We start from the raw sequence: 23,783 nt of genomic DNA, 5'->3' as shown, positions 1-23,783 counted from the left end.
CATGTCTCCTCCATTGCCCCCAGACTCTCAGGACCGCAACCACCACAGGGCTGGTGGAGTACCGTGCCGGCGGGAACGGCAGAGGCGCCGTTACCAACGCCCCCAAACTAGTGCCTTACAAGATGCCGCCTCTACTCGCTCCCCACCCCCCCTCCCCATCCACTTCTTAATCATGGCTATATTCGCCGCCCAGTAATAATTACTAAATTTCGGGAGTGCCAGCCCGCCCTCCCCCCGGCTGTGCTCCAACATCCCCTTTTTAACTCGTGGGGTCTTACCCGCCCATACAAAGCCCGAGATCACCTTGTTGACCTGTTTAAAAAAGGACCGAGGAATAAAGATTGGGAGACACTGAAACACAAACAGGAATCTCAGGAGAATCGTCATTTTCACTGTCTGTACCCTCCCAGCTAGTGACAGCGGGAGCACGTCCCATCTCTGAAAATCCTCCTTCGTTTGGTCTACTAGTCAGGCAAGATTAAGCTTGTGCAGCCGTTCCCATTCCCGCACCACCTGGATGCCTAGGTACCGAAAGCTTCCCCCTACCACTCTAAACCGCAGGTCCCCCACTCGCCTCTCCTGCCCACTTGCCTGGATCGCGAACATCTCGCTTTTCCCCATGTTCAATTTGTAGTCTGAAAACTGGCCAAAATGCCAGAATCCCAGAATCCACCTAATTTCTTCCATCCCTTCCAATGGGTCCGAGACATATAAGAGCAGATTGTCCACGTATAGCGAGACTCTGTGTTCCACCACCCCCCGGACCAGTCCCTTCTAGCCCTTTGAGGCTCTCAACGCAATTGCCAGCGGTTTTATGGCCAATGCGAACAACAGGGGGGTGAGGGGGCATCCCTGACTCGTCCCCCGGTGCAGCGTAAAATAGCCCAATGTCAGTCTGTTCGTCCGAACACCTGCCACCGGCGCCTGATACAGCAGCCTGACCCAGTCAATGAAGCCCCGCCCAAATCCAAACCGTCCCTGTACCTCCCACAGATAATCCCATTCCACCCGATCAGAGAACATACATTGCAGAAGGAGGCCATTCAGCCCATCAAGTCTGCACCGACTCACCCAAGCCCACACTTCCACCCTACCCCCATAACCCAATAACCCCTCCTAACCTTTTTGGACACTAAGGGCAATCCACCTAACCTGCACGTCTTTGGACTGTGGGGGGAAACCGGAGCACCCGGAAGAAACTCACGCAGACACGGAGAGAACATGCAGACTCCACAAAGACAGTGACCCAGCAGGGAATCGAACCTGGGACCCTGGCACTGTGAAGCCACAGTGCTAGCCACATGTGCTACCGTGCTGCCCCAAATGCTTTCTCTGCGACCATTGCGACCACTACCTCTTCGTCCCTACCCTCTGGGGGCACCATGATAACATTCAACAGCCTTCTTACGTTGGCCGCCAACTGCCTCCCCTTAACAAATCCCGTCTGGTCCTCCCCAATCACGTCTGGAACGCAGTCTTCAATCCTTGAGGACAAGATCTTAGCCAACAATTTGGCGTCTACATTTAGTAGGGAGATCGGTCTGTCGGACCCGCATAACTCTGGGCCATTATCCCGTTTCAGGATCAATGAGATTGTGGCCTGTGACATCATTGGGGGAGGCCCCCCTCTCTCCCTTGCCTCATTAAGTATCCTCATCAGCAGTGACCCCAGCATCCCAGAGAACATTTTGGAAAGCTCCACTGGGTACTCGTCCGATCCCGGGGCTTTACCCGACTGCATGGCCTTCAGCCCATCTGCTATCCATTCCAACCCGATCGAGGCCCCCAGCCTTTCTACCAAATCTTCATCAACCTTCAGGAACTTCAGCCCCCCCTAAGAATTGCCTCATTCCCTCTGGCCCATCTGGGGGTTCCGACTCATCCAGCCTGCTGTAGAATTCCTCGAACGCCTTATTGACCCCAGCTGAATCTCTGACCAGGTTCCCATCCCTGTCCTTTACTTTCCCAATCTCCCTGGCTGCCTCCTGCTTTCTAAGCTGCTGCGCAAGCATTCTGCTGGCCTTCTCCCCCATATTTATAGATCGCCCCCCCCCCCACCTTCCTCAGCTGCTCCACTGCCCTCCCTGTGGTTAACAAGCCAAACACCGCCAGTAGCCTCTGCCGTTCCCTTAGAAGCCCTGCCTCTGGTGACTCCGCATATCTCCTGTCAACCTGTAGTATCTCCTCTACCAGTCAGTCCGTCTGTGCTCTGTCTGCCTTCTCCCTGTGGGCCCGTATCGAGATCAGCTCCCCACTAACCACCGCCTTCAGCGCCTCCCAGACCACCGCAGCCGAAACTTCCCCCGTGTCGTTGGCTTCCAGATAGTTCTGAATACATTTCGTCAGCCGCCCACACACCTCTTTGTCAGCTAAAAGTCCCACGTCCAGCCTCCAGTGCGGGCGCTGGCTACCCTCCTTGCTGACCTGTAAGTCCATCCAGTGCGGGGCATGATCTGAGACCGTGATCACTGAGTACTCAGTGTCCACTACTCCCGTCAGTAAAGCTCTGTTCAGGATGAAAAAGTCGATCCGGGAGTACACTTTATGCACATGCGAGTAGAAGGAAAACTCCTTCACTCTCGGCCGCCCATGTGTCCACCCCCCCATCTGCTCCATAAATCCCTTTAGCTCCTTTGCTATTGCCGGCACCCTGCATGTCCTTGAGCTAGATCGGTCAAGCCCTGGGTTAATGAATGTGTTGAAGTCGCTCCCCCCCCCCCCCCCCCCCCCCCCCCCCCCCCATAACCAGCTTATGCGAATCCAGGTCCGGGATCTTCCCCGGCATCCTCCTTATGAACTCCACATCATCCCAATTCAGCATGTACACATTCACGAGTACCACCGGCAGCCCCTCCAACTTTCCACTGACCATAATGTACCGACCCCCCACGTCCGCAACTATTCTTCCCGCTTCGAATGACACTCGCTTATTAATCAGGATGATGACCCCTCTAGACTTAGAGTCCAGCCCCGAATGGAAAACCTGTCGGGCCCATCCCTTCCTTTGTCTGACCTGGTCCGTTACTCTAAGGTGCGTCTCCTGAACATTGCCACATCCGCTTTCAGTCCACTCAAATGGGCGAATACGCGTGCCCTCCTAACCGGCCCATTTAGCCCTCTTACATTCCATGTGATCAGCCTGGTTAGGGGGCTTTTCACCCCACCTCTGCCGATCAGCCATCACCTTTCTTGGGCCAGTCTCCAGCCGCGCCCCACGCATTCGCAGGCCTGTCCCCCGGCAGCCTCCGTCCCCGACCTCCCTATTACCCCACAGCAAACGACCCTCCCCTGTCAGCAGAACATTTTCCCCCTCCCCCCTAGTAACAGCACTATACACACGGTCCCCTCCAACAAGCATACCATCTGCTCACCCCCCCGCTGCGCTTCCGTGTGCTAGCCCGCCCAGCTAGCTCGGTGGCCCCCGCCCATGACGCCAGACATTTCCCCACCTATTGTTCCCCCCCCCCCGGACACACATATGTACACGCAAACAATCCCAACCCAATTGCCCAAAAGAAAAACACAAAGAAAATCAAAAAGAAGATCCAACACCTAATATTCACGCCTCCATCCCCCATCAGTGCAAATGCAAATTTTACCTCAAGCAGCTCGCCCACAGATCCCAATTCAATACAAAAGGTATGACAAGTAACATCCAAAGACAAAAGCTTTTTTTAAAAAAAATAACTAAAAAGAAGAGGAAAGAAACAGCACAGTTCAGTCCAAACACCTCAGCCCCCTACCAGCCATTTCCTTCTCGCGAAGTCCATCGTTTCCTCGGGCGACTCGAAGTAGAAATGTTGCTCTTCATGCGTAACCCAAAGATTACCTTCTTCTTAAAAAGGGATGATTTTATCTGGTTGAACCCTTCTCTTCTCCTGGCCTCATCCGCGCTCAGATCCTGATATATACGCAGCACGCTGTTCTCTCATTTACCGCTCTGTGTCGGCCTGGCCCACCGTAGAATGCCCTCCTTGTCACAGTACCTGTGGAATCTCACCACCATTGCTCTCGGGGGGCGGGGGGGGGGGGGGGGGGGGGGATCACCTACACGCAGCTTCCTCGCTAGCGCCCTGCGCACCCTGTCCACCTCCAAGGGTCGGGTGAACGTCCCCTCCCCCAGTAGCTTCTCAAACATAGCTGCTATGTATGCCCCTGCGTCAGATCCTTCGGATCCCTCCGGGTGACCCACGATTCTCAGGTTATGCCGGCGGGACCTGTTCTCTAGATCCTCCACCTTCTCTTGGAGTCTTTTCTGTTGGTCTGTCAACGTTCCCACCTCCAACTCAACTGCAGCTTGGTGCTCCACCTGCTCAGTCAGTGCCTTCTCCACTTTCTGGATCGCCCGATCTTGAGCATCCAGTCTGAGTTCCAGTCGCGCAATCGACTCCTTAATCGGGTCCAAGGATTCCTGTTTCTGCTTGGCAAAGCCCTCCTGTATAAACTGTATCAGCTACTCCGTCAACTGCTGCGTCATCGAGCCAGAACTCCGGTCCTCCGCCATGCTTTCTCCCGCTGCAGCCTCAGCCCAAGCCTTCTCCGTTAGCCTATTTCTTCCTTTGCGAGCACTCCTGGTCCACTTCTCCATGCACTGATGTAGGATTCCTCGTCAAAGTTGTATCCAACATCAATTTTCCACTTCAGATCCAACAAGAAATTGGGGGAAAAGGTCCAAAGTTCCAACCCAAGCGGGAGCCACCAAACGTGCGACCTACTCCTTCATAGCCGCCACCGGAAGTCGAGTCTTGTAAGTTTTCTTTTGTAGTTTTGCTCTTTAGTTATAGAATTACTACAGTGCAGAAGGAGGCAGCACGGTAGCATATGGGCAGCACGGTAGCATTGTGGATAGCACAAATGCTTCACAGTTCCAGGGTCCCAGGTTCGATTCCCGGCTGGGTCACTGTCTGTGCGGAGTCTGCACATCCTCCCCGTGTATGCGTGGGTTTCCTCCGGGTGCTCCGGTTTCCTCCCACAGTCCAAAGATGTGCAGGTTAGGTGGACTGGCCATGTTAAATTGCCCTTAGTGTCCAAAATTGCCGTCAGTGTTGGGTGTGGTTACTGGGTTATGGGGATAGAGTGGAGGTATTGACCTTGGGTAGGGTGCTCTTTCCAAGAGCCGGTGCAGACTCGATGGGCCGAATGGCCTCCTTCTGCACTGTAAATTGTGTGTGTTAGGCCACTCAGACCATCGAGTCTGCACTAACCCTCCAAAAGAGCTCTCCAACTAGCCCCACTCTCCCGCCCTATCCCCATAACCCTATTCATAGCCAATCCACCTAATCTGCGCATTTTTGAACACTAAGGGGCAATTTACCATGGCTAATCCACCTAATCTGCGCATCTTCGGACACTAAGGGGCAATTTACCATGGCCAATCCACCTAATCTGCGCATCTTTGGACACTAAGGGGCAATTTACCATGGCCAATCCACCTAATCTGCGCATCTTTGGACACTAAGGGGCAATTTACCATGGCCAATCCACCTAATATGCGCATCTTTGGACACTAAGGGGCAATTTACCATGGCCAATCCACCTAATATGCACATCTTTGGACACTAAGGGGCAATTTACCATAGCCAATCCACCTAATCTGCGCATTTTTGGACACTAAGGGGCAATTTACCATGGCCAATCCACCTAATATGCACATCTTTGGACACTAAGGGGCAATTTACCATGGCCAATCCATCTAATTTGCGCATCTTCGGACACTAAGGGGCAATTTACCATGGCTAATCCACCTAATCTGTGCATCTTTGGACACTAAGGGACAATTTACCATGGCCAATCCACCTAATCTGTGCATCTTTGGATACTAAGGGACAATTTACCATTGCCAATCCACCTAACCCTCACATCTGTGGGAGGAAACTGGAGAACCCGAAGAAAGCACAAGCAGACATGAGGAGAACATGCAAACAGCGCACAGACAGTTACCCAAAGTTGGAATCGAACCTGGGTTCCTGGTGTTGTCAGCCAACAGTGCTAACGATTGTGTCACCGTGCCGCTCTACAGTGCCCCTTTAAGGGCTTATCCCCTTTATTAGTTCATTTGATCTTTTGTTAGTTTGTTTTACTTGTTAATTTGAATTTCACAAGAATATAAATGGGGATAGCTAGACATTGCAGGGCAGGGCACTGGAGTTGTGTTGACTGTGGATAATATCAATAAACTCTCCCCAACAAAGATAGCTTAGTTTTAACTTCATCGACTGGTGTGGATCCGATTAATAGGTCAACTTCATAAAACTTTTGCATACAAGTTGTATGGGGTGATTGTACAGAGCTTTGTCCGTACAGGAGGGCATGGTAGTGGTGTGTTAATTTAAATTCATGAAGAACAGTAGATATCGGAGCAAAATTCGGCCATTGAGTCTTCTCCGCCATTCAATCATGGCTGCTATTTTTCCCATCCCCATTCTCCTGCCTTTTCCCATATCCCTGATCCCTTTATTAATCAAGAACCTATCTACCTCTGTCTTAAAGACACTCAATGATTTGGCCTCCACAGCCTTCTGCGGCAAAGAGTTCCACAGATTCACCATCTTCTGGCTGAAGAAATTCCTCCTCATCTCTGTTTTAAAGGATCATCCCTTTCGTCTGAGGCTGTGCTCCTGGGTCTAGTATCTCCTACTAGTGGAAACATCAAAGAACAAAGAAAATTACAGCACAGGAACAGGCCCTTCGGCCCTCCCAGCCTGCGCCGATCCAGATCCTTTATCTAAACCTGTCTCCTATTTTCCAAGGTCTACTTCCCTCTGTTCCCGCCCGTTCATATACCTGTCCAGATGCATCTTAAATGATGCTATCGTGCCCGCATCTACCACCTCCGCTGGTAAAGCGTTCCAGGCACCCACCACCCTCTGCGTAAAAAACTTTCCACGCACATCTCCCTTAAACTTTCCCCCTCTCACCTTGAAATCGTGACCCCTTGTAACTGACACCCCCACTCTTGGGAAAAGCTTGTTGCTATCCACCCTGTCCATACCTCTCATAATTTGTAGACCTCAATCAGGTCCCCCCTCAGCCTCCGTCTTTCCAACGAAAACAATCCTAATCTACTCAACCTTTCTTCACAGCTAGCACCCTCCATACCAGGCAACATCCTGGTGAACCTCCTCTTCACCCTCTCCAAAGCATCCACATCCTTCTGGTAATGTGGCGACCAGAACTGCACGCAGTATTCCAAATGGGGTCTGACCAGAGCCTGATACAGCCTCAGAAGTACATCCCTGCTCTTGTATTCTAGCCCTCTCGAAATGAGTGGCAACATTGCATTTTGCATTCCGAACTGCCAACTGAACCTGCCTGTTAACCCGAAGAGAATCCTGAACTAGGATTCCTAAGTCCCTTTGTGCTTCTGATTTCCGAAGCCTGTTCCCCTTTAGAAAATAGTCTATTCCTCTATTGTTCCTGACAAAGTGCATAACCTCACACTTTTCCACATTGTATTTCATCGGTCACTCCTTTACCCACTCTCCTAGCCTGTCCAAGTCCTTTTGCAGCCTCTCTTCTTCCTCAACACAACCTGTCCCTCTACTTATCTTTGTATCATCTGCAAACTTAGCAACAATGCCCTCAATTATTTCTTGCAGATCATTAATATATATATCGTGAAGAGTAGTGGTCCCAACACTGACCTCTGCGGAACACCAGGCTGCCATCCTGAAAAATATCCCTTTATTCCCACTCTCTGCTATCTGCCAGTCAGCAAATCTTGTATCCATGCCAATACTTTGCCACTAACGCCATGGGCTCTTATCATATTTAGCAGCCTCCTGTACAGCGCCTTGTTAAAGGCCTTCCGGTTCTCCTTTGTCGAACTTCCTTGTCACCTCCTCAAAGAATTCTAACAGATTTATCAGGCATGACCTCCACTTGACAAAAGCGTGCTGACTCAGTCCTATTTTACCATGCATTTCCAAGTACTGCACAATCTCATCCTTGATAAAAGTCTCTAAAATCTTACCAACAACCAAAGTCAGGCTAACCGGCCTATAATTTCCTGTCTTCTGCCTCCCTCCCTGGGTGTTACATTAACCATTTACCAGTCGTCTGAGACCCTCCCTGTCTCCAGTGATTACTGAAAGATTACCAACCAATTCCCCCACAGTCTCCCCAGCTATCTCCTTCAGAAACCTGGAGTGCAGTCCATCTGATCCGGGTGACTTATCCACCTTCAGATCTTTCAGTTTCCCAGTACCTTCTCCTTAGTAATGGCCACTACACTCACCTCTGCCCCCTGATTTTCTTGAAACTCTGATTTGCCACTGGTGTCTTCCACCGTGAAGACTGATTCAAAGTACCTATTCACTTCCTCTGCCATTTCTTTGTTTGCTATTACTACTTCTCCAGCCTCATCTCCAGTGGTCCAATGCCGATTATTGCCTCTCTTACCTTTTATATAGAGAAAAAAACTCGTGCAATCTTCTTTTCTATTACTCGCTAGCTTACACTCATATTTCATCTTCTTCCTCCCTTTTGTTTTTTAAGTTGTCCTTTGCTTGCATTTAAAGGTTTCCCAATCCTCTGCTTCCCACTAATTCCCAACACCTTGTATGCTTGAATTCATCCTTGGGATGAATTTCTGTTGTGCCTCCCAAATAACCCCCAAAAACTCCTGCCACTGCTGTTCAACTGTCTTCCAGGCTAGGTTCCCCTTCCAATCAACTCTGGCCATCTCCTCCCTCGTGTCTTTGGAGTTGCCTTTACTCAATTGTAGAACCATCACATCTGACTCAAACTGCAGGTTATATTCTATTATATTGTGGTCACTGCCCCTGAAGGGTTCCTTCACCTTAAGTTCCCTAATGCAGAAAGCAGGAAATTATAGGCCAGTGAGCTTAACTTCGGTAATAGGGAAGATGCTGGAATCTATCATCAAGGAAAAAATTGCGAGGCATCTGGATAGAAATTGTCCCATTGGGCAGACGCAGCATGGGTTCGTAAAAGGCAGGTCATGCCTAACTAATTTAGTGGAATTTTTTGAGGACATTACCAGTGCAGTAGATAACGGGGAGCCGATGGATGTGGTATATCTGGATTTCCAGAAAGCCTTTGACAAGGTGCCACACAAAAGGTTGCTGCATAAGATAAAGATGCATGGCATTAAGGGTAAAGTAGTAGCATGGATAGAGGATTGGTTAATTAATAGAAAGCAAAGAGTTGGGATAAATGGGTGTTTCTCTGGTTGGCAATCAGTAGCTAGTGGTGTCCCTCAGGGATCCGTGTTGGGCCCACAATTGTTCACAATTTACATAGATGATTTGGAGTTGGGGACCAAGGGCAATGTGTCCAAGTTTGCAGATGACACTAAGATGAGTGGTAAAGCGAAAAGTGCAGAGGATACTGGAAGTCTGCAGAGGGATTTGGATAGGTTAAGTGAATGGGCTCGGGTCTGGCAGATGGAATACAATGTTGACAAATGTGAGGTTATCCATTTTGGTAGGAATAACAGCAAACGGGATTATTATTTAAACGATAAAATATTAAAGCATGCCGCTGTTCAGAGAGACTTGGGTGTGCTAGTGCATGAGTCACAGAAGGTTGGTTTACAAATGCAACAGGTGATTAAGAAGGCAAATGGAATTTTGTCCTTCATTGCTAGAGGGATGGAGTTTAAGACTAGGGAGGTTATGTTGCAATTGTATAAGGTGTTAGTGCGGCCACACCTGGAGTATTGTGTTCAGTTTTGGTCTCCTTACTTGAGAAAGGACGTACTGGCGCTGGAGGGTGTGCAGAGGAGATTCACTAGGTTAATCCCAGAGCTGAAGGGATTGGATTATGAGGAGAGGTTGAGTAGACTGGGACTGTACTCGTGGAATTTAGAAGGATGAGGGGGGATCTTATAGAAACATTTAAAATTATGAAGGGAATAGATAGGATAGATGCGGGCAGGTTGTTTCCACTGGCGGGTGACAGCAGAACTAGGGGACATAGCCTCAAAATAAGGGGAAGTAGATTTAGGACTGAGTTTAGGAGGAACTTCTTCACCCAAAGGGTTGTGAATCTATTGAATTCCTTGCCCAGTGAAGCAGTTGAGGCTCCTTCATTACATGTTTTTAAGGTAAAGATAGATAGTTTTTTGAAGAATAAAGGGATTAAGGGTTATGGTGTTCGGGCCGGAAAGTGGAGCTGAGTCCACAAAAGATCAGCCATGATCTAATTGAATGGCGGAGCAGGCTCGAGGGGCCAGATGGCCTACTCCTGCTCCTAGTTCTTATGTTCTTATGTTCTTATGAAGTCTGCCTCATTACACATCACCAAATCCAGAATTGCCTGTTCCCTAGTGGGCTCTACCACAAGCTGGTCCAAACAAACATTCCACAAATTCCATTTCTTGGGATATACTACCAACCTGATTTTCCAAGTCCACCTGCATATTGAAGTGCACCATGATTATTGTAATATTAACTTTCTTTTTGCCTTTTTTATCTTCTGATTTATTTTCTGCCTCAAATCCTAACTACTGCTCGGGGGCCTGTACATATCTCCCATCAGGGTCTTTTGTCCTTTGCGATTCCTCAACTCTATCCACGCAGATTCTACACCTTCTGATTCTATATCGCTTCTTGCTATCAATTTAGTTTAATTCCTTACTAACACGGAACCCTGCCCCTTCTGCCCATCTGCCTGTCCTTCCGATAGGAACATCCATGGATATTTAGATCCCAGCTCTCATCCCCTTGCAGCCACGTCTCAGTGATGCCCACAACATCGTACCCGCCAATTTCAATGTGTGCAACAAGCTCACTTGGCTATGTTACTGCTCCGTTAGTTCAGCGACATTGACTGATAATATATAAAGCATAAATTCAATTCCAGTTATTTCCATTTGAGCTTAGTTTAAACAAGACCTCGAGTAAAAATTTGATATCAGTAAAAGTGATCATGAAACCATAAACTTGTAAAAACTCAACTGGTTCACTAGTACCGTTTGCGAGAGAAAACCTTACCTGGTCTGGCCTATGTGTAATTAAAGTGAAGTATAGTCATCATAGTCCCAGTTGACCGTAGGCTGCTTTCCCCTTTGAGAGGAAGATCAGACTGGTGGTGATTTAGCCTGAGGATCACCACACCTCAGGCAAGGGGCAAGGTTGAGAAGGCGGGGCCTTCATGAATAACTTCTGCTGGTACGGGGATTGAACCCACGCTGTTGGCCTTGCTCTGTATCACGAGCCAGATGTCCAGCCACCTGTGGCCCCACATCCCACACCAATGTGCTTGACTCTTAACTTATAGTATAATTCCAAAACAAAGGCCTACCACTACCTTCACAAGTAGAGATGGACAATAAAACCCGATCTTGTGATGCTCTTAAACTGAGAACATACAGTGCAGAAGGAGGCCATTCGGCCCATCGAGTCTGCATCGACCCGCTTAAGCCCTCACTTCCACCCTATCCCGTAGCCCAATAACCCCTCCTAACCTTTTTGGAGACTAAGGGCAATTTAGCATGGCCAATCCACCTAACCTGCACGTCTTTGGACTGTGGGAGGAAACCGGAGCACCCGGAGGAAACCCACGCAGACACGGGGAGATTGTGCAGACTCCGCACAGACAGTGACCCAGCGGGGAATCGAACCTGGGACCCTGGCACTGTGAAGCCACCGTGATATCCACTTGTGCTACTGTGCTGCCTGAGGAGGAGTTTGTTTTAAATTCTCATTAGCTGAGCAGTCATTTGGAATAGTGCTACGTTAAGGGAAAGTGCTATGTATGGAGAAAGTGGGAGAGTTAGTAACCATTAAGGATGGAGCTAACATTACATTTTCTCATCGCTTATTGTAACTGAATCTTGAGCAAAAGTAATTTTAGTTCCTACCTTGCAAAAATGCAACTTCCAAGTTCCTTCCATACAAAAATCTATTAATATTTGGCATAAAGTAGCAAAATTATATGAGGTAACGAATAAAACACTAAAATGCCAATATTTTGTGTAATGAATTGGCACCATATGGATGTGGCTGCACCGTTGCCCTCACAAAATTGTATGTAATACATAGCGTGCAGTAGAAATGATTGGATAATAGAGGGAGGGAAATCAGAAATTGGAAAGCTGCAGGTCACCAGCAATTTATAACAAATACTAAGTTATTAGAAAGTAATGGAGATTGATGTTAGCTGTTCAATTCTGAACTATCACCTTGTAATGACCCAGAAATTCTGATGTGCCATTAGTTAAGCACTTCCTGTACATAAAAATCGGAAGGTCGATGAGTTCTGAAACGTTGATCACGTAATGAGAGAACCCAACATCCCTCATCTCTGTCACTGCTGGATTTACTTGTTCTCAAGGACATTTCATCTTATCAAAGGCCCATGCACAAATAATAAAGGCAAAGCTCATAAAAATAAACAGCAGCTTACTAATAAACAACAGGAAGAAACCAGTGGCAAGTCTTTAGCAGGCCCCCACGAAACTCTGCCAACGTAATGACGCAAAATGAAAATCGCTTATTGTCACGAGTAGGCTTCAATTAAGTTACTGTGAAAAGCCCCTAGTCGCCACATTCCGGCGCCTGTCCAGGGAGGCTGGTACGGGAATTGAACCGAGCTGTTAGCCTGCTTGGTCTGCTTTAAAAGCCAGCGATTTAGCTCAGTGAGCTAAACTAGCCCCTATAAAATACTGCAACATTGATCCCGGAATTGAGCTTTGAGCTTACTAGTTGAAAGAATAGTTCTTGCTGTACCACTATCTTGGTGATATGTTTAGGAATAATGATATTTAACTTTTAGACCCAGACAGGATTTTCATTAAAATGAAAGAGGTGTAACTTTACGCCTTACACTTCCAGGCATGTTCTGAGAAGGCTGCAGTTTGTCAACAAGTCACCCAATGTGCATAGCAGGTTTAATTTTCCAGACACCTTTGGCATCAGAGCTGGTGCTGTGAATTTAGGAAGATCAAGTAGGCATAGAATAGAAAATATACTGCAGAATGCATGCGTGGCACTTCTAATTGAATGGGTTGAAAGTTACATGGTTTAGTGTTCTATTTCATCTTGTATTGCAACACAGGTTTGCTAACTCACAACTTTACATTCATTACTTTTGTAACTTGAGGAAGCCAGGGTTTTGTTGAACTATGTACAATACTCTGCCCACGGCAGGAACTCTCTCCCAGTTCAGTCTCTGTTGGGACAACCAACAGCTCCAAGCCCTGCATGGGCCGGCTCTCTCTGTAGGTCTAACGATCTCCAGCAGGGTGGCCTTCGTCCCTTACCTGGGAAGCTTGTATTCCACGAGTCCCACGGGGAAATCGACAAAGGTTCCCCCGAGGTCCTCATGGGGGTTATGACAAAAACCAAATATCGAGTGCACACCACAAAAGTACATGGATGAAGGGGTTGTTTTATGAGGAAAGGCTGGTCAGGTTGGGCCTGTGAATGTTGGAGTTTAGAAGAATGAGAGGTGACCCAATTGAATCAAATAAGATCCTGAGGGAACTTGACAGGCCGGATGCTGAAAGGATGCTCCCCCTTATGGGAAATACTAGAAATAGAGGACGTGGTAAAAAATCTCCCATTTAAGATGACAATTAGGAGAAATGTTTTTCTCTCAGAGGGGTTGTTGGGCTGTGAAGTTCTCTTGCCCCAGAGAGCAGAGGTCATTGAATATCTTTAATGCTGGATTAGGTAGATTCTTGGTTCACAAGGAAGTTAAAAGGGTAGGTGGACAGGAAGGCAGAGGCCACCATCAGATCAACCATGATCTTATCAAATGATGGAGCAGGCGCGAGGGGCCAAATGGCCTACCCCTGCTCCTAATTTGAATGATTATAGGGTAGGTAAATAGCACACCTATATATCCAGTAATGCAAATTAGAGTCTACAGATAATATTCAATAATTCATAGCCAATAGTGCTGCATTCTATATTCTACAAAAGAAATATATGATTTCAATCTATTGAATAAGATCAACAAGGTAATGCACCCGAAATATAGGTGTGATTAAACAGAGTCCATTTCTAAATGGTGCCTCGATCTCTACATTCACCAGAGTGGCCTTCGACCCCCGCCCCCAAACGCCTCAACTCACCAGTCTGGGGGTCATCGAGCCCCCCCCCCCTCCCCGGCACCTCACCTCATAAGGGAAGGGTTACCCCCCTCCCCTCCCCCAATCCCCAGCATGGGCAAGATGCCACCTGGGAACCCTAGCATTGCCAGGGAGACACCCGGTGGCAGTGCCCAGGAGGCATCCGGGGTGCCAGGGTACTACCTTGCCAAGTGCCCGACCACCATGAGGCTCCCGATACACCTGCTCCACGTTGTTGGAAACCAGTGCTAAAAGGCACACGCTCGGGTTTCGTTCGATCCCGGTAGATCCGACGTAGACATATTCAAGTGAGACTAACTACTAACTACTGATACTGACTTGAATATGCCTCAGTGGGCGGGATCCAGATCGCGACACCTTGACGTAAACCTCACGAGATTTACCGGCCTTGTCACGTCCCGGGTCAGGCGCAACAAGGCCGATAGATCGCATTCATAATTCAGAAGTAACATCTTGGTTTTTAATGATTAGAAACCTGAATTAGTTCAGATGCTTGTGCACGCTAGACCTGTCTTAATCTTGATGCATCTTTGTCAATGTTGAGCAAGGAATCTTACAAATAAATGTGCCTCCAATGATTAGATTAATGACATTGGTGTTAATCGGGTGTAATGGGTCTGAAAGAAAAGTAATTTATGTTCATGGATTATATAACAAATTATAGATGTTAAATCTTTACAATAGTTTTGGAGCAAGTAAACAGAGATTATCGTATTTACTGGACCATAAGATGCACTTGTTTTCTGGGAAAGGTCTGCCTCGTGGTTGTACCCAAACTTTGCCTCAATATTTCCTTTCAGAATCCTGATATGCCTTATAGTCTGGCAAATAATGTATTTCAATGTTTTAATGGCCTATTTGCTGCAGTTCCAGTAAGGCCGCCACCAGAACAAGATTGCTGACAAACACAAGGGCTCCATCTACTGTCTAATATTCCACATCCTGACATGTGCTGAAAGGCAAAAATGCTGAATTATTTCGATCGCATTAAAGTCAACCCAAATCTGCCAATCCTTGAAGATCTTCAGAACCTAACCTGCAACACATCACGCAAACCTTTCTGAAGCTCTGTGAGTGCTTTTGAGCGATGTTGGTTTTGACAAAAAGAACAAATGGCACAACCTCTGGATGGACTCCAGTATCAGAGATCCAGTGAGTTACCTGGCAGCAGAGGTTTCAGTGTTCAACCTCCCTCGAAAACAGTGACCTACACTCAACAGGATCCGCAGTCTCCATAACCGCAGGCACATTCCACCTGCTCCACAATTGGAATTTGAAGGGCAGTCCAGCTTGCAATTGTGGTCACCCAAATCACACTGTTCAATACATTGGGCGGAATGGGTACGGGGAGTGTTTCCCAGGGAAGGGCGCTGGGAATTTCTGCTGTATCGCGTGAACCCCAGCCTCATTACTTTGCAGTCCTTGACAATTTTCAGAGTGGGATGGAAGGGATAACATGCTCCTTGCCATGATATCCGGGCACCATATTTGAAAGGTGCCAGACAGCAACCTACCCACCATGTCGATTGAGATGGCCAGAGGAGGATATGGAGTTCAGCAATACGTCCCCAGGTGGCCCCGCGGCCAAGTGGAGGTCAGGAGGGATGTCCTCTTTACGGTAGATGGGAGGAGGAGAACAAGCAGGAACACGAACCCTGCATGAGAGGACGTCTCTGGGGCTGTCAGTGCCCAGGGTGTCCAACCGAGGGCTGCCCTCCAATGTTGGAAAAGAATGAATGGCCTCATCTGTACCACCATGGTAAGTGAGCGCTCAATTGCTCACATGCACCTCAAAGAATGGTACAGGGACATGGGCTTCAGTTGCAAGGTGATAAGGCCATTCCTCATCGGCTCACTGCAGTCCATCTGCTCTGCAGGTGGGGGTCCCTCAACCTAACACACACAGAGCTCACATGCTGTCTCGGAGGTGGGAGGGGAAAGGGGTTCAGGTATTTAGGACACCAGCCAGCACTGCTAATAACATGTCTCTCTGAGCCTTATACTTATATCTGCAAGGGCACAACATTCTGGAAAGTGCTGTCCAGGATCCTTGTGGACAACCTGCAATGCGCCAATGACATGGTACACAATCCAGTGGTTATTTTTAAGAATGGAAGCATGAGAAAGATATCTGAAACCCAAATGTTCTCAACACCATCTTTTCTCTTTTCACAGAAGAGGTTAAGCCATAATAAAAGAGCACAGTAAGAAGTCTTACAGCACCAGGTTAAAGTCCAACAGGTTGTTTCGAATCACTAGCTTTTGGAGCAGAGCTCCTTCCTCAGGTGAATGAAGAGGTGTGTTCCAGAGACATATATATAGACAAAGTTAAAGATGCAAGATGATACTTTGATTGTGAGTCTTTGCAGGTAATTAAGCTTGAGACAATTCACACCTCTTTAACCTGCAATTATCCCTCTTTCCAGTTGCTCCGTCTGGGCCTGTAAAGACTTAATTACCCGCAAAGACTCGCATTCAAAGTATCGTCTTGCATCTTTGACTTTGTCTATATATATGTTTCTGGAACCCACCTCTATCATTAACCTGAGGAAGGAGCTGTGCTCCAAAAGCTAGTGATTTGAAACAAACCTGTTGGACTTTAACCTGGTGTTGTAAGACGTCTTACTGTGCTCACCCCAGTCCAACGCCGGCATCTCCACATCATAATAAAAAAGAGGGAGAAGACAGGAGGGGTTCTGGCCACACTTCAAAGACCAGACCTCACTGACCTCAAGGAGCAGACACCTCAGCTGGAGCCAGATGGAGCCAGACAGATCCATCAGAGATAGAGAGGTTAGCTTGCAGCCTCCATCCAGTAAGCATTCATACATGACTAAACACCAAAGGGTCAAGTGTTCCACTATGTTGAAGGAAGCTCATGCAGTCAACCACTCCTTCCTCTCTCTCTCACCTACTGGTGCCACCAGGAAAGGCAAGCCCCGAGACTCAGGAAGTCCTAACCATCTCGAACCCAGGTCCGGAGATGAGCGAGGACATTACTGATGAGAAAAGTGCGCCTGTAGAGAGAATCACAGTAGATACCTGCATCCTCCACCATTCCAGAGACACATACCTCGATGGATATTAGTTCAAGTGTAGGAAGGGTCTCACATCCGCAATAGGAGGAGGCAGGGCCAGCCGAGCTTGGAGGAGTGCTGGGGAAGAGGTCTCAATGAAGTTCGCACCTCATGAGAGATACAAGCAACAGGGGAAAATCAGATAGAGATATTGGAGGCCCTCAACCGGGTGGCACGTGAGGTGGAGGAGTCCGTTCGATTGGAGAACCTGATACAACAGCTTTTGCTGGAGATGCGTGCAGACTTTCACTCCATTACGGTATCCATGAGTGAGCTTCAGCAGTGGCTACACGAGATCGGAGGGGGATCTCCCTCCAGGTACCCCTTCCCCTCAATGAGTCACGCAGGAGTCCTTAGGCACCCAAAGGGAAGATTAGCAACAGTTGGACACTCCTGGGGCTCCATTCAGGACTCTTTGAATGTCCCTGGCCCTTCCAAATCCCCTTTGCCATAACCCTTCAACCTTGTCCTCTGTCACCACAGGGGGAGCAGCTGCCCCACAGCAGGACAGCTGAAGTAAGTCAGAGCCACCCAGCCCTCGGGTCCCAAGAGGACAACCGCCAAGGTCATCCAAGGCAACATGGCCAACGGGTCAGTAGGCTGCGCCCCCCCCCCCCCCCCCCCCCCCCCACTCCTCCCCACTGTGGATGTCGAGGAGCTCATGGAAATGTAAGGGAAAGAAAAGTTAAGAAGTTCTGAATTTGCAAGTGGTTGCACGAGTGTAGTATGATTGTCACACATATTGAACTTTGTAAATAAATGCACTTGCATTTTAATCATGTCTCATGCGGTGTTTTTGCGATTGTTCTTAAGCCTTTGCGTCCCCCGCCCCTCATCTTCATTGGGAAACCCCATGTCCCTTGGAATCAGGCACATGCAGAGAGGCAAACCATATGCAAGCACTCTTCTGTGCAAGCTGAGCCTTTGCCCTTCACACTGTCATCTGATTCAAGGTCCCGGCATTGTCCAGTTGTCCAGTTGCGATGATCTGCATCTCCGCCCACCCTTGACAACCCAACTTCCATGCAGCATCTCGAGATTTCCCATGAGGCTCTGCATAGTTGCAGCTGGCAATGGCAGTAGTAATACTTAAGGTGCAGTCTAACACCTGTTCCCCCAACGCCTCTGCCTCCCACACCTACTGCCCATAACCACTGACCCCGCAGGAATGCCTTTTGATCCCCCACTGTCACTCTTCAATCCTCCCCCATCACTTTCCAGGTAAATATAGAGTTCCCCTTCATTCCCAAAAGTCCCACCCCAGAACGATAGACATCCCACCCCCTCATCCTTCTGAACTCCCCCTTCCCTCCACAAAACCAAGTCACTTTCCGTAATCCCTACCAAGAACGTTCTGCCCCCTGCACCCAACATCATCGCATCCTGAACCTTCCACACTCCCGGAACACACTGTCCTCTTTGATGCTCACCATCTCCTTCTACCACCGGTAGCCTCAGTTTGCCCGACAGGATTCCTCCATTGACTCCACTGAACCTTCCCTGTGAACCCCTTTCCTCTCAGTAACAAGCTCCAAGCACCTCCACACCTTTGCACAGGCCCTCTTCCGCCCGCTACCCAACATGACCCTTCCCATCATCCCACTCCGCACCACCTCATCCATTTCAAAAGCCCCACTAAATGTTTCTCTTTCCCCGAGCAGCCCCAACTCCCCCGCCCCTTCTTGGCCTTCACATCATCCCACAGCTTCATTTCACTCCTCCCTGTCCTTTGCCACCCTCCACCCCCCAATTGAATATCCTCACCTCCTCAAGCTGCCCCAGGCCTTCTTAAGGTAAATGAAGTCTTTTACAAGCCATGTTGTTCTGGACCAGTGTGATTTCCTGATGGCATTGCAGACGATTGGGCGTGGCAGTGCGATTCCAGTCGGGCCTTCATTTGCATCCCATTTTCGAGATGGAAATCGGTTTCAGGCCAGCCACTGTCAGGCATGGTGACACCCGCCATGACGTGCAGGAGCAGAAGGCCCCACCACCATGTTATGCCGGCAGCAAACCAATTATTTAGCTCCCGCCGCATTCTTCCCCTACCGTGGGTCAGGCTAGACTCACTTGGCAGGTAACGTGGATCAATATGAAGTTTTTTTTTATTGATTGTTTTGGTTGAGAATGAGTGGATTTGGGCTTGAGCCGCAAGGTTTGTGTCAGGATTAATAGGCTTGTGTCACAATTGAATGGCTGTGGACAAGACAAAGTAAAGCCTATTCAGTTATTTCCAAGCTGTCTGCTAAGTATACCTTCATAATGAGCAAGTTATTCTCACAATGTTTCTCAGACTTCTTTCTTGGTCCCATTAATGTTTTTCCAATAATTGTCTGGCCTTTATAAGGCAGCGAGGAAAACTATTTTAAAATTAAGATCAAGAAAGATTTCTTGCTGAGAGACTCATTTTGATTACCTCCAAATTAATGATATTTGTGATTCTCACACTCACGGCCCTCACAGACTTTTGAGAATGGGGGAAATGTGGACGGGTCATCTTGCCGACAGGCAATGCCATTCATAACCAATGTAGCGAGTCACTCGTAATACATTTCCTGTGAGAAATGTCCTCTCCTGAGGGTCTTGACCCAGTCACAGCTATTTCGGACAGATTTCCTGCTGATTTCATTAAATTCCTTCCTGTTCCTTCAGGGAAGTTTGGTTCAGTGCATGTTATTGTGCCAGCTTGTGTCAGCTGCACTTCAACGCACAGCTCTTTGATTCAGAGTTTGCTTACATATCCAATGGAGCATTTTCATGTTCTAATAAATATCATTGATGTCTGAAATATTCTAATATTTCAAGCTATGCTCCAATCCCACCCGAAAATCGTTGATACCTTTGACATATATCCAAGTATCTATATGCGCCCCATTGTATTTATTTTGTGAAATATCTGTCATATTTCCCGACTCTGGCCCTTCCTTAGTTCAGCCACTGCTGAAATACTCATCAGCCGAAATTCTCTGGCCGTCGGGATTCTCATTTCCCGCTAGCAGCGCACCCCTGCAGCATGGAGTGGGGTGGCCTCAACGGGAAATCATATTGACAAGTGGTGAGAAGAATGCCGCCCCTCATTTTTCCTTTATCCTTTCATGGGATGCGGACATTGCTGGCAAGGCCAGTGTCAATGCCCATCCCTAATTGCCCTTGAACGGAGTGGCTTGCGCAGCCATTTTGCAGAGGCAGTTAAGATTCAACCACAGTGCCGTGCACCTGGAGTCAAATGTAGGTCAGACTGAGTATTGATGGCGGATTTCCTTTTCTAATGTGCATTAGCGAACCAGATGGATTTTTACAACAATCGATGATGATTTCATGTTCACCATTACTGAGACTTAAATCCCAGATTTATTTATTGAATTTAAATTCTTCAAATTACCATGGTGGGATTCAAACTCGCGCCACCAGAGAATTAACCAGGGTTTCTGGATTATTAGTCTAGTGATAATAGCACTATGCCACCCTCGCTCCTTTGTTACTTCCAGAATATTCTAGGGCACTCCTGGTCTGCCTCTCACTATCCTCTGTAAATTTGAGGTCATCCAAAGCTCTTCTGCCTTGTCCTTACTCGCGCCAGTTCCCATTCGCCAATCACCCCTGTGCTTCCTGACCTACTTTGGCTCCCAGTAAATTAAAGCCTCCATTTCAAAATTCTCATCCTTGTTTTTCAAGTCCATATAAAACACCTTGCCTTTCTCTGTAATATCCTTCAGCCCCACAACCTTCAGGGACAGGAGGTTTCGGGGGAATTTGAGGAAAACCTTTTTAATCAGAGGGTGGTGATGGTCTGGAATGCACTGCCTGGGAGGGTGGTAGACGTGTGTTGCCTCGCATCCTTTAAAAAGTACCTGGAAAGGGCGGCATGGCGGCGCAATGGTTAGCACTGCTGCCTCACGGTGCTGAGGACCCAGGTTCAATCCTGGCCCCCGGGTCACTGTCATGTGGAGTTTGCACATTCTCCCCGTGTCTGTCTGGGTCTCACTCCCACAACTCACAGATGTGCAGGGTAGGTGGATTGGCCACGCTAAATTGCCCCTTCATTGGAATTTTTTTTTAAAGTATCTGGATGAGAACTTGGCACATCATAACATTCAAAGCTATGGGCCAAGTTCTGGCAAATGGGATTAGATAGGCAGGTGAGGTGCAGTCCCAATGGGATGAATGGTATCTTCTGTGCTATATTTTTCTGTGATTCTGTGAACCTTCCAGGATCTATCTGCTTATCTTATTCTGGCCGCTTGGCCATTCCCGATTTTAATCTACACCATTGTTGGCTGAGCCTTCAGTTGCTCAGGCCCTCAGCTCAGGAATTCTCTCCTTAACCTTCTCCGGCTCTTCCCTTTCCTGCTTTAAGTCTACCTCTTTGACCAAAGTTGATGCCAGCTGCTCTAATGTCAAATTTTATGGCTCAGTGTCAAATCTTGCTCTATATTGCTCCTGAAGGGCCTTGAGGCATTTCGTTATGTCAGAGGCACTATATAAATATAATTTGTTATTGTTAAAATGTCAAAACCTGTCCCATATCACAAATAGCAATAAAATACTACACAAAAACTGGATGAACTTTCTTTAATGCAGTCGTAGATGAAGAATAATGCAGGAATATTGAAACATTGGAAGCATTGACACGGTAGAACAGTGGTTAGCACAGTTGCTTCACAGCTCCAGGATCCCAGGTTCGATTCCCGTCTTGAGTCACTGTCTGCGCAGAGTCTGCACGTTCTCCCCGTGTCTGCCAGGGTTTCCTCCGGGTGCTCCGGTTTCCTCCCACAGCCCAGAGATATGCAGGTTAGGTGGATTGACTGCACTAAATTGCCCTTAGTGACCAAAAAGGTCAGGTGGGATTACTGGGTTACGGGTGAAAGCATGGGCTTAAGTGGGGTGCTCTTTCCAAGAGCCAGTGCAGACTCAATGGGCTGAATGGCCTCCTTCTACACTGTAAATTCTATATCATTCAATCGTTCAATCTACTTGGCTGTCCAGGAGAATAATTGAGGCAGGAAGTTGTTTAATCGTGTTTCATTCGCTGGGCACCTGAGGCTAATTCTACGCTGTTCTCTTTTCCCAGGACGGGTCTTTGTGCATTGCCGAGAAGGATACAGCCGATCACCCACATTGGTCATCGCTTACCTCATGCTCCGACACAAGATGGATGTCAAAACAGCTCTCTTAGCTGTCCGTCAGAAAAGAGAGATTGGGCCGAATGATGGATTTCTGCGACAACTCTGTCAATTAAATGAGAAACTGGTTAAGGAGGGTAAAATCAAATCTTAAATAACCGTTTTGGAAGTAGCCAGCGCCTGGTGTGAATTTACAGCTGCCTGAAATTTTATTGTACCAAATGTTGCGTGTTGACGTTCAGGGTGAGGACAAAGTTTCACTATTTCAAACCTTTCTTCAGTGGGATTGCCTTTATTTAAAGTACACTTTTTTTATAGATATAAAAAAGGCACCATCAAAGTGATTTTAAAATCACATTTTAAAAATTGTTTCCAAATTAATTGGACCGTTTAAATCTAATTGATGCAGATTGTGATTTAGAACTTTACTGTCTTGGACTCTGGCGAATGGATATTATTAATCCAAATAGAGAGATCGGAGCAGTGAAATAGTGTAAATGGTTGAGTGCACAACTTCAGCACGGAGCATGTTTACTTCCAATGACAGTCACAGCCAAGGGGTTAAATGGGTACAGTAAACCTGCAAAAATTAAATCTGCAGACTGAGCTGAGTCTCTTGGCAAGTTAGCCCATTTTGGAAATAAATTATCAACCCCTGCATTCAGTTGCCATCATAGCTGCAGGTTTCTCTGATTCCGGGCTAGTTTTCCTCCTTGTATGAATGGCTGGTGTGTAATGAGTTTCCATAGCAGGCAACCAATAGATGGTTACCCATGCCCATTAGCTCACCTAAGGGAATAAGAGCACGGCGTGAGCAACATTTTGCCCATGTCTGCAGGATATTTTCTCCCAACCTACACAAATCTTAAAATGTGTCAAAGTCGCTGTCCTGTAGTGGAATGAAAAAAATGTTTCCTAATAATCACAAAAGCACAGACAGATTGTTCAGACGGTCTGTCCTTTTGGTCTTTTTACCTTCTCTGGTGGGTTTGAACTCCTTGGGCTGAAAATGATTGACTACCACACCAGCGTAATGACCTTGCTAACCAGTGAGCTCCAGCCCAGCTCTCGTGACATTTCTCGTTAGTGTTCAGTCTGCGACTCAGTCCCCATTTTGACATGTTGTGAGGTGTGGTCATGATAATAATTTTTATTAGTGTCACAAGTAGGCTTACATTAACGCTAATGAAGTTACAGTGAAAATCCCCGAGTCGCCTCACTCTGGCGCCTGTTCGGGTACACTGAGGGAGAATTCAGAATGTCCAATTCACTTAACAAGCATGTCTTTCGAGACTTGTGGGAGGAAACCGGAACGCCCGGAGGAAACCCACACAAACACGGGGAGAATGTGCAGACTCCACGCAGACAGCGACCCAAGCTGGGAATCGAACCCGGGTCCCTGGCGGTGTGAAACAACAGTGCTAACCACTGTGTAGTTTACAAGTCTCAAATCTACTGGTAAATCTGGCCCCTTTAAGTATAGCAAAGCTCATGATGACATCTTTGTCTGTTTAAAAAAGC

The 23,783-nt window shown here is 47.6% G+C and overlaps 1 protein-coding gene across 1 annotated transcript in view; it reads left to right on the top strand.

The window, feature by feature from the left end:
• Positions 1–23,521, top strand: part of dusp3a (dual specificity phosphatase 3a) — a 47,973-nt gene extending 24,452 nt beyond the window's left edge. The window contains exon 3 of the mRNA XM_038779675.1: positions 22,211–23,521. Coding sequence (XP_038635603.1) covers positions 22,211–22,416 — 206 coding nt within the window. The 3' untranslated portion in view covers positions 22,417–23,521. The remainder of the gene's footprint in view (positions 1–22,210) is intronic.
• The last annotated feature ends 262 nt before the right edge of the window (positions 23,522–23,783 follow it).

The sequence above is a fragment of the Scyliorhinus canicula genome, chromosome 19 (assembly GCF_902713615.1).
Source record: "Scyliorhinus canicula chromosome 19, sScyCan1.1, whole genome shotgun sequence".
In the NCBI taxonomy this organism is placed as follows: Eukaryota; Metazoa; Chordata; class Chondrichthyes; order Carcharhiniformes; family Scyliorhinidae; genus Scyliorhinus; species Scyliorhinus canicula.
Note: the sequence above shows the minus strand (reverse complement) of the source record. Positions and strands in the feature narration are given on the sequence as shown.